At 33.6% G+C, this 12,859-nt stretch overlaps 1 protein-coding gene across 4 annotated transcripts in view; it reads right to left on the bottom strand.

The window, feature by feature from the left end:
- LOC118183958 (epidermal growth factor-like protein 8) overlaps nucleotides 1–12,859 on the bottom strand; it is a 133,610-nt gene that overhangs the window by 35,141 nt on the left and 85,610 nt on the right. For all 4 annotated transcript variants that reach the window (XM_035353575.2, XM_035353574.2, XM_085827362.1 and 1 more), the window contains 3 exons: nucleotides 7,343–7,461; nucleotides 6,299–6,394; nucleotides 1,507–1,629 (listed from right to left, as the gene is read on the bottom strand). In XM_035353575.2, coding sequence (XP_035209466.1) covers nucleotides 1,507–1,629; nucleotides 6,299–6,394; nucleotides 7,343–7,461 — 338 coding nt within the window. The remainder of the gene's footprint in view (nucleotides 1–1,506; nucleotides 1,630–6,298; nucleotides 6,395–7,342; nucleotides 7,462–12,859) is intronic.

Consider the following 12,859-nt stretch of genomic DNA (forward strand, 5'->3'; position numbering starts at 1 on the left):
GGGAGGGTGATCTTCTCTTATAAATGTGTAAACAATTAAATCTCTTTGTGCCTCATGAATGTCTTTATTTTATTTTTTTTTTCTATAGAAAGTATGAGGAGGCCGTTTATGGAACGAAAAAGCGAGAAAAAGTCCTCTTTTTGCTCCTTACAGAGTATTCTCGTATTATGTATGAAGAGGTCCTACGAAAATGCGCCTACGAAAAATAATCACAAGAAGGGAAACTCCAACATTCTTTCTCAAAATGCATTGACCTTTTACGCTTGATTCTTAGCTATAATGCATATGATTTTTTTTGTTGTTGTTGTTTATGAAAGTACTGTAAAAGAAATTATTATGATTTCAGCCTCTGGTTACACGAGAACATATCAGTGGGAGGTCTTTCTTAACACCTAAAAGCCTTATCATACTTAGGAAAGGTTGCCTCTGCTTTGAATCATCTGGAATATTTCCTAGAAATTTACATACGTGAATAGTTTGATCATCGAGAAGAGACACACACATTAACTTTTATTCTCGCCAAGGTAAGCCACATTTATCATATATTTCCTAAACTGACAGCTTAGTTTAAAAAAAAAATAGGAAGAAAAAAGGAAAAAAAATTGGAAGGTTTCAGATTTTAACGATTGCTGAAAAGTCTGCTGCTGAAAGTTTTTTACACTCTCGCTGAGCTCGCAGTCTAGTCTGCTCTCTGCTGTTGCACTCCCTCTTGCTAACCTTTTTTATTTTTTCTTTTTAACTTTTATATCATCGTTTCCTTTGCGCTTACGCAACATACAATTCAACAGCAAAATCACAACATTTTTAACAGCAGCATCCCTGCAATATGAGCTTTATGGATAACCGTGTGTACACAAAATGACTTTTGAATGGAGCAGCTCTTTCTCTGTTATCAATGTATATCATACCAAATTTCGTTAAAATCTGTCCATTATTTCTTCAGGAATTCGACATGATAATGTGCAAATTTTTCACACGAGTGTCTATTATAATGCAGTAATTAACTACTAGTATTACAATGCATTTATATTACATGAAATAATGGCTAATAATTTTGTCTCACAACACTTTTATGGGCGGTTTATTTGAAAGTAAACCTTCGGCTCAAGCTCTTAATTTGTGCATAGAATATACCGAAGTTACTTGTTTCCTTTATAAAATACGTTTTTACCAAAAGAAAGATAAGACAGTGCAGAAACATAATTGGAAGATTGAGAGGATTGGCAATAGATTTAAATTGCTTTCTTCCATCGTTTCAGTTACAGGCAAGTTTACTCTATATAAACATCTCAGTAAATAGTTTGTGAAAATTAAAGAGTAACTAATTGGTTTATCAATGCAATATATGGTCACAAATTGTTAAACAGTTATAAGCTAAAATCTCTCTATATATACATGATAAATTCATAGTAATACCGCTAAGAAAATCAAATTTTATTTGATAATATTAAATTTTTTGAGAGGTTTGTTAGCATTTTAACAAAATTATTAACAGCATCTACTTACTGTTGCAGTTACGCCCATTTGGGTGTAGAGAATATCCTTCTCGGCATGAGCATTTGTAAGACCCAGGCACATTTATGCATTCTTGTTCACAAAAGTTATTTCTTTGAGAGCATTCATTTACATCTGTAATCGTGGATATTTAAGCAATTATTAAATATGCAAACATCAACTTTTGAAAATTTGTGTAATTTTTTGTTAATTATGTAAACATATAAATGAAATTCTTGGCAGCAAATATTAGGGAAATGCAATCGATAAATTTTAAAATCTTTCCTTAAATTTGGAAATTGTAACCAAAACTAAATACCTGAAATTTTACACTTATTTTATATCTAACATTAGAAGTCATAAATTCATTGTTCAAAATGTGAACAACATGCAGTAAAGTCGGACACTGGTTGGAAAAAATGATTAAAATACACCATAAATTAAGGATCCCGTCCATAAATTAAGGATAATGCAAAATCAGGCAAAGGAAGAGTTAGAAGTAAACCAAATTTGACTTATTTGTAAAGCTTATTTATTAAACAAAAGGTAAAGAGCAAAACAAGATGCTATATGTTTGATATTATTAAAAAAAATTAGCGATTTTTCTCCCTGAAGCAAATTACAAAAAAAAAAAAAAAAAAAAAACAATATTACATGGTTGGTATGATTGTTAATACATTGTTTGTCTCCCAGACGATGCAATACAGTCCGTACAACGCCTAGGCTTGCTGAGTTTCAAATTATCGATCTGATCTTGGGGGATATTACACCACTCCAAAAGCAATGCTCTCTCCGAATTTCCGGTAGACATGTAGGAGGAGGTTGACGGGCTGCAACTCGTCGGCCAAGCATGTCTGACACGTGCTCTACTGGATTCAAGTCCGGTGAGAATGCTGTCCAGTCCATACGGGTGATATCCTCCGATTGAAGGCATTAGCTTACGATGTTTGCACGGAGAGGATGGGCGTTGTCATCCATAAACACAAATGGTGCGCCCATAGCGCCCCGGAACAAACGTACATGTTGTTCCAGAATGACGTCCCGATAGATTTGGCTCGTCATGGTTCCAATCTGAACATGCAGGTCAGTTCTGGAACCCAGAATATTTCCACCCCAAACGAGCACTCCTGCACCAACGTAACGGTGTCGTTCAATGATTGTTTTCTTGGTGGTAACGGGTACCTGGAGCTCTCCATATGAAAGTCCGGCGAGAATCAGACTGCAAGCTAAACCTGGACTCGTCGGAAAACATCACACAAGCCCACTGTTGCGTTGTCCACAATGCATGCTCTCTACTCCGGGCTAACCGCAGGCGACAGTGAGTTGTAGTAAGTGGAACGCATCTGACAGGTCTACAAGAATATAGACCAATCTACCCTAAGCGTCTGTACACGATCTGGCTTAAAATTGTCGTACCAGTGGCTGCAGAGAGCTGACGAGACAGGTCTGAAGCTGTGCTCCGCCTGTTTCTTTTGGCAGTAACTGCCAAATACCGGCCCTCATTCGGCGTTGTAACTCTGGGCCGACCTTTGCTGTAACGTCTACTCACATTACCATCATCTTGGAATCGTTGCTAAAGCCTGGAGATGACACTCTGGGCAATTCCAAGTTCGTCTGATACTTCCAGTTGGGAAGTATCAGACGAACTTGAAATTGACGGTATTCCAGACGGCCGATAATTCTACCACGTAAAAAATCATCCAAATGCGTCCTTTGTGTCATAACTATTCGGTTATTGCACTGAAATGCTTATGAAGCGCCTGCAAACAATTTTACTTCTTTGCTTGTATTCCTTATATATCATTCTCTTACACTCTCGTCATTTTGACGTACCATCGGTGTCATCTGGTTACTTCCTGAAATTTGCATATGATTCTTGAAGATGTGTGTAGTGATTTTACAGGTGGTATATTTATTTTAGAGTTCGATTTCCGCGTGACTCATAATTATCCTTAATTTATGGACATGAGTGTAATATCCAGTATGAAGTAAATGTACAAATGAGCCAATTTCGATATTAAGTTCGTTAATAAATGAAAATTCGGCGCTCTTTATTATGAATGAACTCATACCGAGCTGAAGCTTGTACGGTTGCTAGAAGATGGTCAGTTAAGACCTTTAGACCCAGTCCTATAAATCTTTCATTTATTAAGCTAATTTTTGATAATTCTGCTCAATTTTGTAATTGGTTGAATTTTGGTTTCTGCCTCAAAAGCTTCAAATTGTAAAGTTACAAGGCACAATTCATTTTCCAGCATACTATATTTAGATTTAGGTTTGCTAGCAAACTTTACTACATTTACATTAAGTTTAGGTTTGTTCCATCATTTTTAAAACAACTAAACATATGCGCAAATTATAATAGAAAGAACAAAATACAGATTTTTGGCATTAATTTCATCAAAACATTCATCGTTAGGCTGAGCCAAAATTAACTTTTGCACCGTCATATATGTTGTGTCGTGCGAGAAACATGTTTTTATTAGTTACAATAATGATTCAAATGAAGGTCTACAAAACTATCAATTAAATACATTACACCGGTTCTGCATTTGAAATATTTTTCTTCGTCACTATCTTTCTGGATGCTTCTTGCATATTTCATATATCTGTTCCAAATACGATGTTCATTTTTCAATTTAATAAGGACCCCAAAAATTAAATTAATTTGAAAAATCGCATCTTTTTACCTTCTTGTAGGAAGTATTGTAATCGTGAAAAATTACTTGAATATCATATTTGAACAGAAACATCCATTTTGATCGTTCCCGAATCCATCTCGCGTGTACGTACGGACATTATAAAGGACTGTGTTTCTTCTAAAATGGATTGTAAAATGTGTTTAAAATGGATTCAAAAGGGATTTTTTTTCGCGACGTCTGTACGTACATATGTATGTTGTAACAGCTTTAATATCGTTATTAATCTCTCGTGCATTTGAAATAGATGAATAATAAATAATGTACAGATTACTGGCAATATTGAAATGCAGGCTCGAGAGCTGCATGCATTTTCTCGCACGAAGCATGTAATTTTTTTTTAAAATAAGTTTATAGAATATGTTTTCTCTTCTTGTTTGCATGTCGCCATTTTTTTTAGTGTTAAATAAAACTTATTGCTGTGTTCCATCATTGGAGTTGCTTCATTTCGCCAAAGAAGTATTACAATGTATGTATATATCTCGTTTAACTCAAAAACAATTAACTGTAGAACGCTGAAATTTTGGCTATGGGACTGCTATAACATCTAGTTGTGCACACTCTTTTTTATTACAAATGGGAAAAAACAAACTTATATATACATATATCCCTTTACCCGGCTTTTATTTTCCCAGACGTTGATCGTTATACTTTCAGTGACAGAAATCTATTAAATCATGAAAATAATAGCAGTGTCAAACTTTTTTTTTAATTAATTTTCGATAAATAACGAAATCAAACTTTTAATACGGTCTCCCGTTTTCTAGACTTGTTTGGTAAAGTTTATACTAGATTTTAAAAAATAAAATTCGAAGAAGTTTGAAACCCGTAAGACAAAAACTGACCGGGATATTTAATTTCAAAATTTGCAGTTTTTGATGTCGTTTTCAACTTGTCTTGAAAGATCCGTTGATTAAGTTAAAATAATTCAAGCAAATGAAATGCAGCAAAAAATGAGTATAATTTAATAGACTGTAAAGGAAGTCTACATCAGATTTCTTATACATAGTTTTGAGAGAACATTTAAAGGGGATTTGTGTTACATAAAATTGAAGCATACATAAAGTGAAGCTGGAATCGTATATGAGCTGAAGTTCTTAGCTTTTCTCTGTCCACTAATGCTTCACACGCCCTATTTTGTCATTCAGATATAGAGATTCCATAGAAAAGGAAAGCTACTACACCAAAGAGTAAAATGTTTTGTGTAGCATTGTATTTTTGCAATTAAATGCATTACAATTAAATGTATTTTGTACATTTAATTGTAATATATTTGTAATGTGTGCAATTAAATGTATTTTTACAATGAAAATTTTAAAAATAATTTCGTCCGCGTACGATCAAAGTTATTTGAGATACAATTAGTTAAAACTTATAGGGAATACATTAAAATATTACGAAAGATACATAGGTTAAATTCTCAAATGCAAAATTGTCAATGACAAGACACTACTTTTATGTGAGGGAATCATTAATTTAGTGCTTTTGGTTTTAATCATCATGTATAGTACAGCTAAATTCCGAAATTCTGTATTCAATGAAGTTTATTCTTATACGATTCCTAAAACCATTATTATCGAACAGAAGTAAGTTTTAAGCCAATGAATTTGAGTCATGTTTTCAGTTTTGCATATTTGTATTATTCTTCTCTCCAAAGACTTTAACAGAAAGCGAAACAACTTTTCTCCTAGAGAGTCCGTATAAAAATATAAATTTCCTATATTTTTACTAAAAATAATCACGTGAATAACATTATAGTTATCTAATAGACTATCTTATTTGATTCATTTCTTGAACTGAAACTATGCATCTACGGACGAATTGTGCAAGATATACAAATATGCAGTCGTGCAGTAATTTACAAATATACAGTCGTACAAATATATAGCCGTGCCTGTAAACTTGCTAAAATATGAAATTAGCAATTTTTTAAACTTAATTCTTTTAGTCATATATTCAAAGTTCGTGAACTTTTAAATCTTTCCAATGTAATGGATTCTATACTATATCCATATCAGAACCATCACCATAAATCAACACTATAGCAGTATCTTAATAGCTTATTTATTTATTTATTATTTGAGGAAATGAAATATAAATATTACCTGTTTCACATGTTTTTCCAGTCCATCCAGGTGGGCAAGAACAATGATCCGGCTTTGTGCATACGCCACCATTTCGACATTCTTGTCGACAAACAGCTGTCGATAAAGGAAATGGAAATTATAAGTACAAGTTATTTAGGTTAATAAATATGGAAATAAACGTAAACAACGAAAGCAGAAGTATTAAAATTTTACCAGCTAGAAATATGCTTTTGCTTTATTGATAAAATTGTTAGTTTTATTTATTTTTATATTAAATGTATGCGTAGTATAAATTTTAAATTATAACTAGACATGATTTAAATATTAAACATAATAAACATATATCAACAAAAATATCGAGTTCGCAATAACAAGAAAAATATAACAAATAATGCACTCAACACTATGTTTATTATTAAACTCAAAGATTAAATTAAAATGAGTTAACAAACGAGAGGTATGTTTCATTAAGAAAAAATATATGTATTAAAAGGTTTCACATTACATGGGAAATATGTGAGGCCTATTTAAATTCATTTAGTTTTCAAGGCATCTAGAAGCACATCAAGCTTTCATATTCAAAACGAGTTTTATATTTTTATATGCTACGTTGAGTTTATGGTCTCGGAGATGGCTTTTCCATATAACCTTAATTTTTAACATTTTGGGACACATGAATATATTTATTTTACCGTAGCTCTCACAGAATATTTAAATATATGCTTTTATTTACAAATGCTTCTATCCCTTCACATCCTTGCATTTTCAATTATGCCAATGCACTTAAAGCAGTTCTTTACGATCTTATGATTTCTTCTTCTACTAGTTTTCTAATTTACTGACGGATTGACAAAACAGAATAAAAATTTAAACCATGCTACAGCACTTGCAGTACTAAATGCTCATTTTAAAGAAATATATAAAAGTAAAACTCACAAATGAAATTTACGATGCCATGTATACTTAGCTTCATTTATTTTGCTATTTAATACAATTTCATTGTGCAGCAATGAAATGAACACTCATAAGGTGCAATTATCAATGAAAAAAAGCACTTATCACCTTTCTTGCAGTCAGACGACGAAGATCGCATTTGGGTCCATCCAGGACAGCAGGAATGCGATGATTCAGTCTTTGCAACCATTCTTTGAATTGTGCGATATGAGAGTTCGTACGCCACTCTGGAAGAAAAAAAAACAGAACATTGCAATATAGGATGAATACCATTACAAGCATTACTGAAGATTGTTGGATTGCTAGAAATTTGGAAGCTGAAGTTTACTTCTGTAGATCTTATTAGACAAGTTAGTGAGTTATCGCTACATCTTAAAACTCAAAAATACAGTTCATCAGGAGTAAAGAGCACCCAGATCTGGCTACCTCGAGGCTGCCTTTACACAGTTAGACACACCCAACCCCTAGATGGGATTCAAAGAGGCATAACCACCCGGTCAACTCAGGGGTACACTTTCTATTTCACAAAGGCCTGGGTTTTGAATCACAAGTGAACGGTGGATAGCCACGCATCCACCGAAAAAGCACAAAGTTTGTCATCGACTAACCCCCAGTAGTGAAAAAGGATAATCTGAACACAAAATGCATAACTTGTGTTACAGATAAACCACCACTTGTGGCGATGTAAATTAGGCAAATGACAGTCAGTTAAATTCAAACGCGGATAGCGTAGTCTAAGACTACAAATTCAACAAAATAAGCCATAAAGCTGATTCAAAATTTTACCAGCGCATAAGTTTAAAACATCCGACTAGCAAGAAAATGGGTAAATCGCAATAATCACTTTCAGATATAGCTGGCTAGGCATTCTAATAGCCCGACGCGAGTGCCAGAAACTATTTCTCTCTAAGTAACGGTATCGGTAACGTTATGCTTCAATACTGTGAATTTCGCATTGTATCCGGCTTAATAAAAATATTGCCCGAAAAGCACTTCACAAGGGAAAAATTTAACAAATGTGGAAGAGAGGAGAAAATGTTGTCCTAGGTTTAAGAGACCAAACTAGAATCTTAAAGGATTGGAATATGAGATTAAAGTCATAGTAGAGATAAAAATAGATATACAAAATACGAAAAAAAAATCAAATAGAGACAGAAAAATTACTATATACAAATACAGGAGCGCATGTGTAGAGTTTACGTTGGAAAATTTAAATATCTTTGAAGATGCGCAACATGAGAACATAATTCCTTGTCCTCTTGTAGAATTTCGTATTGGAACAATATAAAATTCATGAGATGGTTACAACAAATAACTTTTCGTAGAAATTCCTATTGATTTTGTTGAGAAATTTATCAATAGTTTCAATATTGAGGTCCTAGTGGATTCTTTGATTGTGCACGCAGAAGTGTGGGTTAGTAATGATGCACAGATATTTACTTTAAACTTGTTGGCATTTGATCTGGTCATTTTTGGTAATAGTAGGCAAAGCCAGTTACATATAGCTAAGGACTAAATGCAAAATTTAGATGAGGCGTTTCTTTCTTAAGTCTAATTTGGGATAATTGCCAACAATTGAAAAAGGCAGCTGATGACTTTTGTAGCTTTATTCTTAACATTTTCGATGTTATCCTTCCAATTAAGTTTACTATTGAAAGTGAGCTTCACCAAAAAACAGTCAGGTTTTTTCTTAGCTTCGTGTGCTTTTTACGAATAATTAACAACTGAGATTTATGGACATTGACGAATATTCTCCATTTTGTGCCCCAGTCCTCAGTCATTGACATTAACTATTGGAGTTTTCGGAGCTCATGGTTTGCGTGCACTAATTTGACTGCCTAGGTAGTATCGTCAGAATAACATTGGGAAAGTCCATAACGTAGAAGGGGTAGAGGTTAGCAGAAATCAAGAGGATAGGGCCCTGTGGAACTGCAGCTTTGATTTCTCGTAATTTCTCTGATTGTGCTTTACCATAGTAACTGTAAATGTCCTATTTGTAAGGAAGAACATAATTAGAAGCATGATTTCCCTTTGGAAATTCAAGTTCATTCATTTTTAAATCAGCCCTTCATGCCAGACGTTGTCGAATGCTTTTGATACGTTAGGCATGAGTAAGACAACATTTTGATGATTATGAAGAGTTGCACCAGCAAACTCATCAAGTCTTACTAATTTTTTAAAAGTAGAAAAATTTTATCAGAAGACAAACTTTTCAGGTGGTTGAAGTTCAAGATGTGGTTTCATTCTACACAGGATTACTCTTTCAAAACATTTTCCTAAGCCTGATGATAGGCTGATTGGCCTGTAAAAATCTTGCATGATTGTGTCTTTACCAATTTTAAAAAATCTGATGTGTACACCACATGACTTCCTTGTACGGAATATTAAATTAACCACAATAGAATAAATGCAGTCTTTAAAATTCACTTTGTTTACCATAGCGACACTCTGGCGCTAGGTTTACGTAACAGTATTATATTTCATTCATATTACAACTCAGAATGCACAAAATGTATATCATTTAAAGAATTATCTAATCGTTGCCACATGTTCTATTCAAATTCTATAATAAAGCTAGAACGATGTATAAAAGAAATTAAGCAAACAAAACAAAAAAGAAACAGTTTTTCACAGACGATAAAGTATTTCTCATTGAATTAATTCAGTTCTCACTTCGCGAGAAGACAAAAATACATAAAAACTCAAAATATCTATATTAAAAATTACGAAGTAAATCTCAAACGCTTATTTCCTCGAAAAAATTCCAGAAAGAATTAAGCATGATTTAATTGGCAATAATAAATGAATCCGTTATCTTTGTTGTTGCAAAGCTAAGTTTCTCTAGATTGGCAACAAATCCACTAGTCTCCTGTTTCAAATGAAAACATCAATGGCCGCCATTAAAAACAGGCTTAGCGGCAATTAAACAACTTTAAAATTGCTGATAATTCTAAAAATATTGCACACATTTACTAAAGGCATAAAATCCTTAACCGGAAGATAAAAACAACATAATTCAATCATTTTTAAAGCAAAAAATATACAATTTACAAACATATAAGAGTAAAGAAACTGAGATCACTGAACCGGGTAATAGAGTGGATATATATATAAATATATTTATATACGTTTGGTGCGGCCGATTGCAACCAAAATACGAGGTGCACATCTACATGTTATAGCAGTCCTATATATAAAATTTCAACGTTCTGAGGCTACTCGTTTTTGAGTTATGCGAGATACGTACGTACGTACATACGAAACGAAACGTACGTACGAAAAATTCTCTTCAGAATTAATTTTAAAGCAGTTTTATAATTTTTTTGAAGGAAAAGAGTCTTTTATTTTGTCCTTACGTACAGATATCACGCAAAAACATCGTTAAATTGTATTCGATAGCGGTCAAAATGGATAGTTTCGTTGAAATATGCTGCCTGAAACATTTCGCGATTACAATACGTCCTTTTTACTTCGTACAAGGAAGTAAAAAGGAAGATTTTCATTTTTCAGAGAAATTTCTTTGGTAAGATAGGCATTAATTATGCTAGTAAATTTGGCAACAACATTTTTTTGGTAAGTTTTTGATTGTAACAATAGAAAGATTGGCGCTTTTCGAGTTTTTAATCTTTTAATGATATTTGCAGTTTTGCTAGGGGTTGCAAAATCAGTTCTGCTTTTTACAGTAGAAGCATTTAACCAGTCTCTTACAAAGTAACAACTTCGTATACTAATAAACATTACGAGGTGAAGCTTTTGGAATAAATTGTTTTTCAAGGTGGTCCGCAAAGACTGCTACTTTTTCTTCATGCGATAATGCTGCTTTATTATTCATGTAAATAGGTCTATTACATGTAAAGCTTCCTTTAAATTTATTTATAAACGAACAGAAGGAACTATCGTTGGTAACAAGACTCAGAATTTTGACTTCGCATTTTTCCTTTTTATATTCATTAATATTTTTAATTTGCCTGTTGAGTTCTTTTTTAAGATTCGGATCCCATAATTTTCTAAGTCTGTTACTTTGCCTAATAAGATCTCTGATGTGTCTGATGTGTCTAATAAGATCTCTAATCTGTCAGCAAACTAGCCTTGCGGCATGGTGCGTGAAGCTTCTTCTAAGTCAGAATGGATGCTGTTAGTAAGATTTTGAATTGCAAAGTCAATCTCTTTACGAATTTTTAAACCATTCATATTTGGAAGATACTTGTACAATTAATTATAAAAGTCTCCAGTCTGTAATTTTAGTAGTAGTATTTTCTTTAAACACAGTAGTACCTAGTGTAATGAAAATAGGGATATGATCAGAAGTAAGTTCGAGCTTACCTCCAGTCCCATGTTGATTGTGGTAGCAGTTAGAAGTAATTCTAGAATATCAGCACGTTCGGGATTGTTTAGTGAAAAGCACGTTCGGCTGGCGCATAACTAGCAACAGTATGATTAACAATATAATCATGAAGGATCTTTTCATTATTCGTTGATAGCCACAATCAGAGTGCGTTAAGATCACGATAAAAAATCTTGTTTGTCTTCTGGAAAAAACTCGGAGAGAATGTTTTCAGTAAGTAAATTTTGCGGTAGGTTATATAGGATGTTTCATCAAATCGGTTATAAACTTTGAGGAGTGATAGATTACACTACACGATGGAAAATTACTTAGTAATTCATAGTCGAAAAGGCTTTCCTGGTGCGGTAGTGACGAGACAAAGCACAAGAAAGAACACGAACAGGGTGAGGAACCATGTTTATTATGCTTAGTATAGCAGAAATCAAGAAATAAGAACAAAAACAGACAACGATAGTCATCAAAGAATGTCTTCGAAATTATGAACCCGGATCTTGCTGCCTGCCTCACATGTCCGGCACATGGATGATCTGATGTTTTGGAAAATAGAGGGCATGTCCCAAACTTCCAGCAGCTGCCCCGATACTTTCAACAAGTTCCTCAGTACCTCTAAATGGGATTTCGTACACCAATGTCTTGCCATAACCCCAGAGGAAGTAGACAGTGCAAATGAGGTCTGTCGATCTTGCTTGGCCAAAGCACCAAATCACCCCTGCCGATCCCATGTAGAGGATAAGTGTCAAAAGGAATTTAGAACATCTTTGATGACGATCCTCTTTTTTTGTTCTTATTTCTCGGTTTCTGTTGCACCAAGCATAATAAACATATATTCTCCCCCTGTTCCTGTCCTTCCTTTCTTGTGTTTTGTCTTGTTACTACCATGCCAGGCAAGCATTTTCGACCATGCATTGCTCTGAGGTTTATCTTCGTCTAGGAATACACTATCTCTCCTGAACTTTTGTAACGATTTGTTGAAGCATCCTGTAAAAAGCGCTAAAGTAAATAGTTCCAAAGAAAGGTAAAACAACAGAAACTGTGAACAAAACGAAATCGTCGTTTTTCTTCGATGAAACACGATTGAAAAGAGTTTCGGACGTAGAGAGCAACTCCTCTCACTTTATAGGTTAGCCCATTACATCTACACAATCTATAATTTACAATTTTAATATTGCAACTTAGCGTAGTAAACGTTTCAGAAATTAAAGCAATGTCTATATCAAATTCAGTTAAAAAATTTTGAAATTCACGTACTTTATAAGGATGCTAAACGCATTCCAAACTAC

This window comes from Stegodyphus dumicola, chromosome 1 (genome assembly GCF_044657685.1).
Source record: "Stegodyphus dumicola isolate Sdum_Otavi_A_Nest chromosome 1, ASM4465768v1".
Classification (NCBI taxonomy): domain Eukaryota; kingdom Metazoa; phylum Arthropoda; class Arachnida; order Araneae; family Eresidae; genus Stegodyphus; species Stegodyphus dumicola.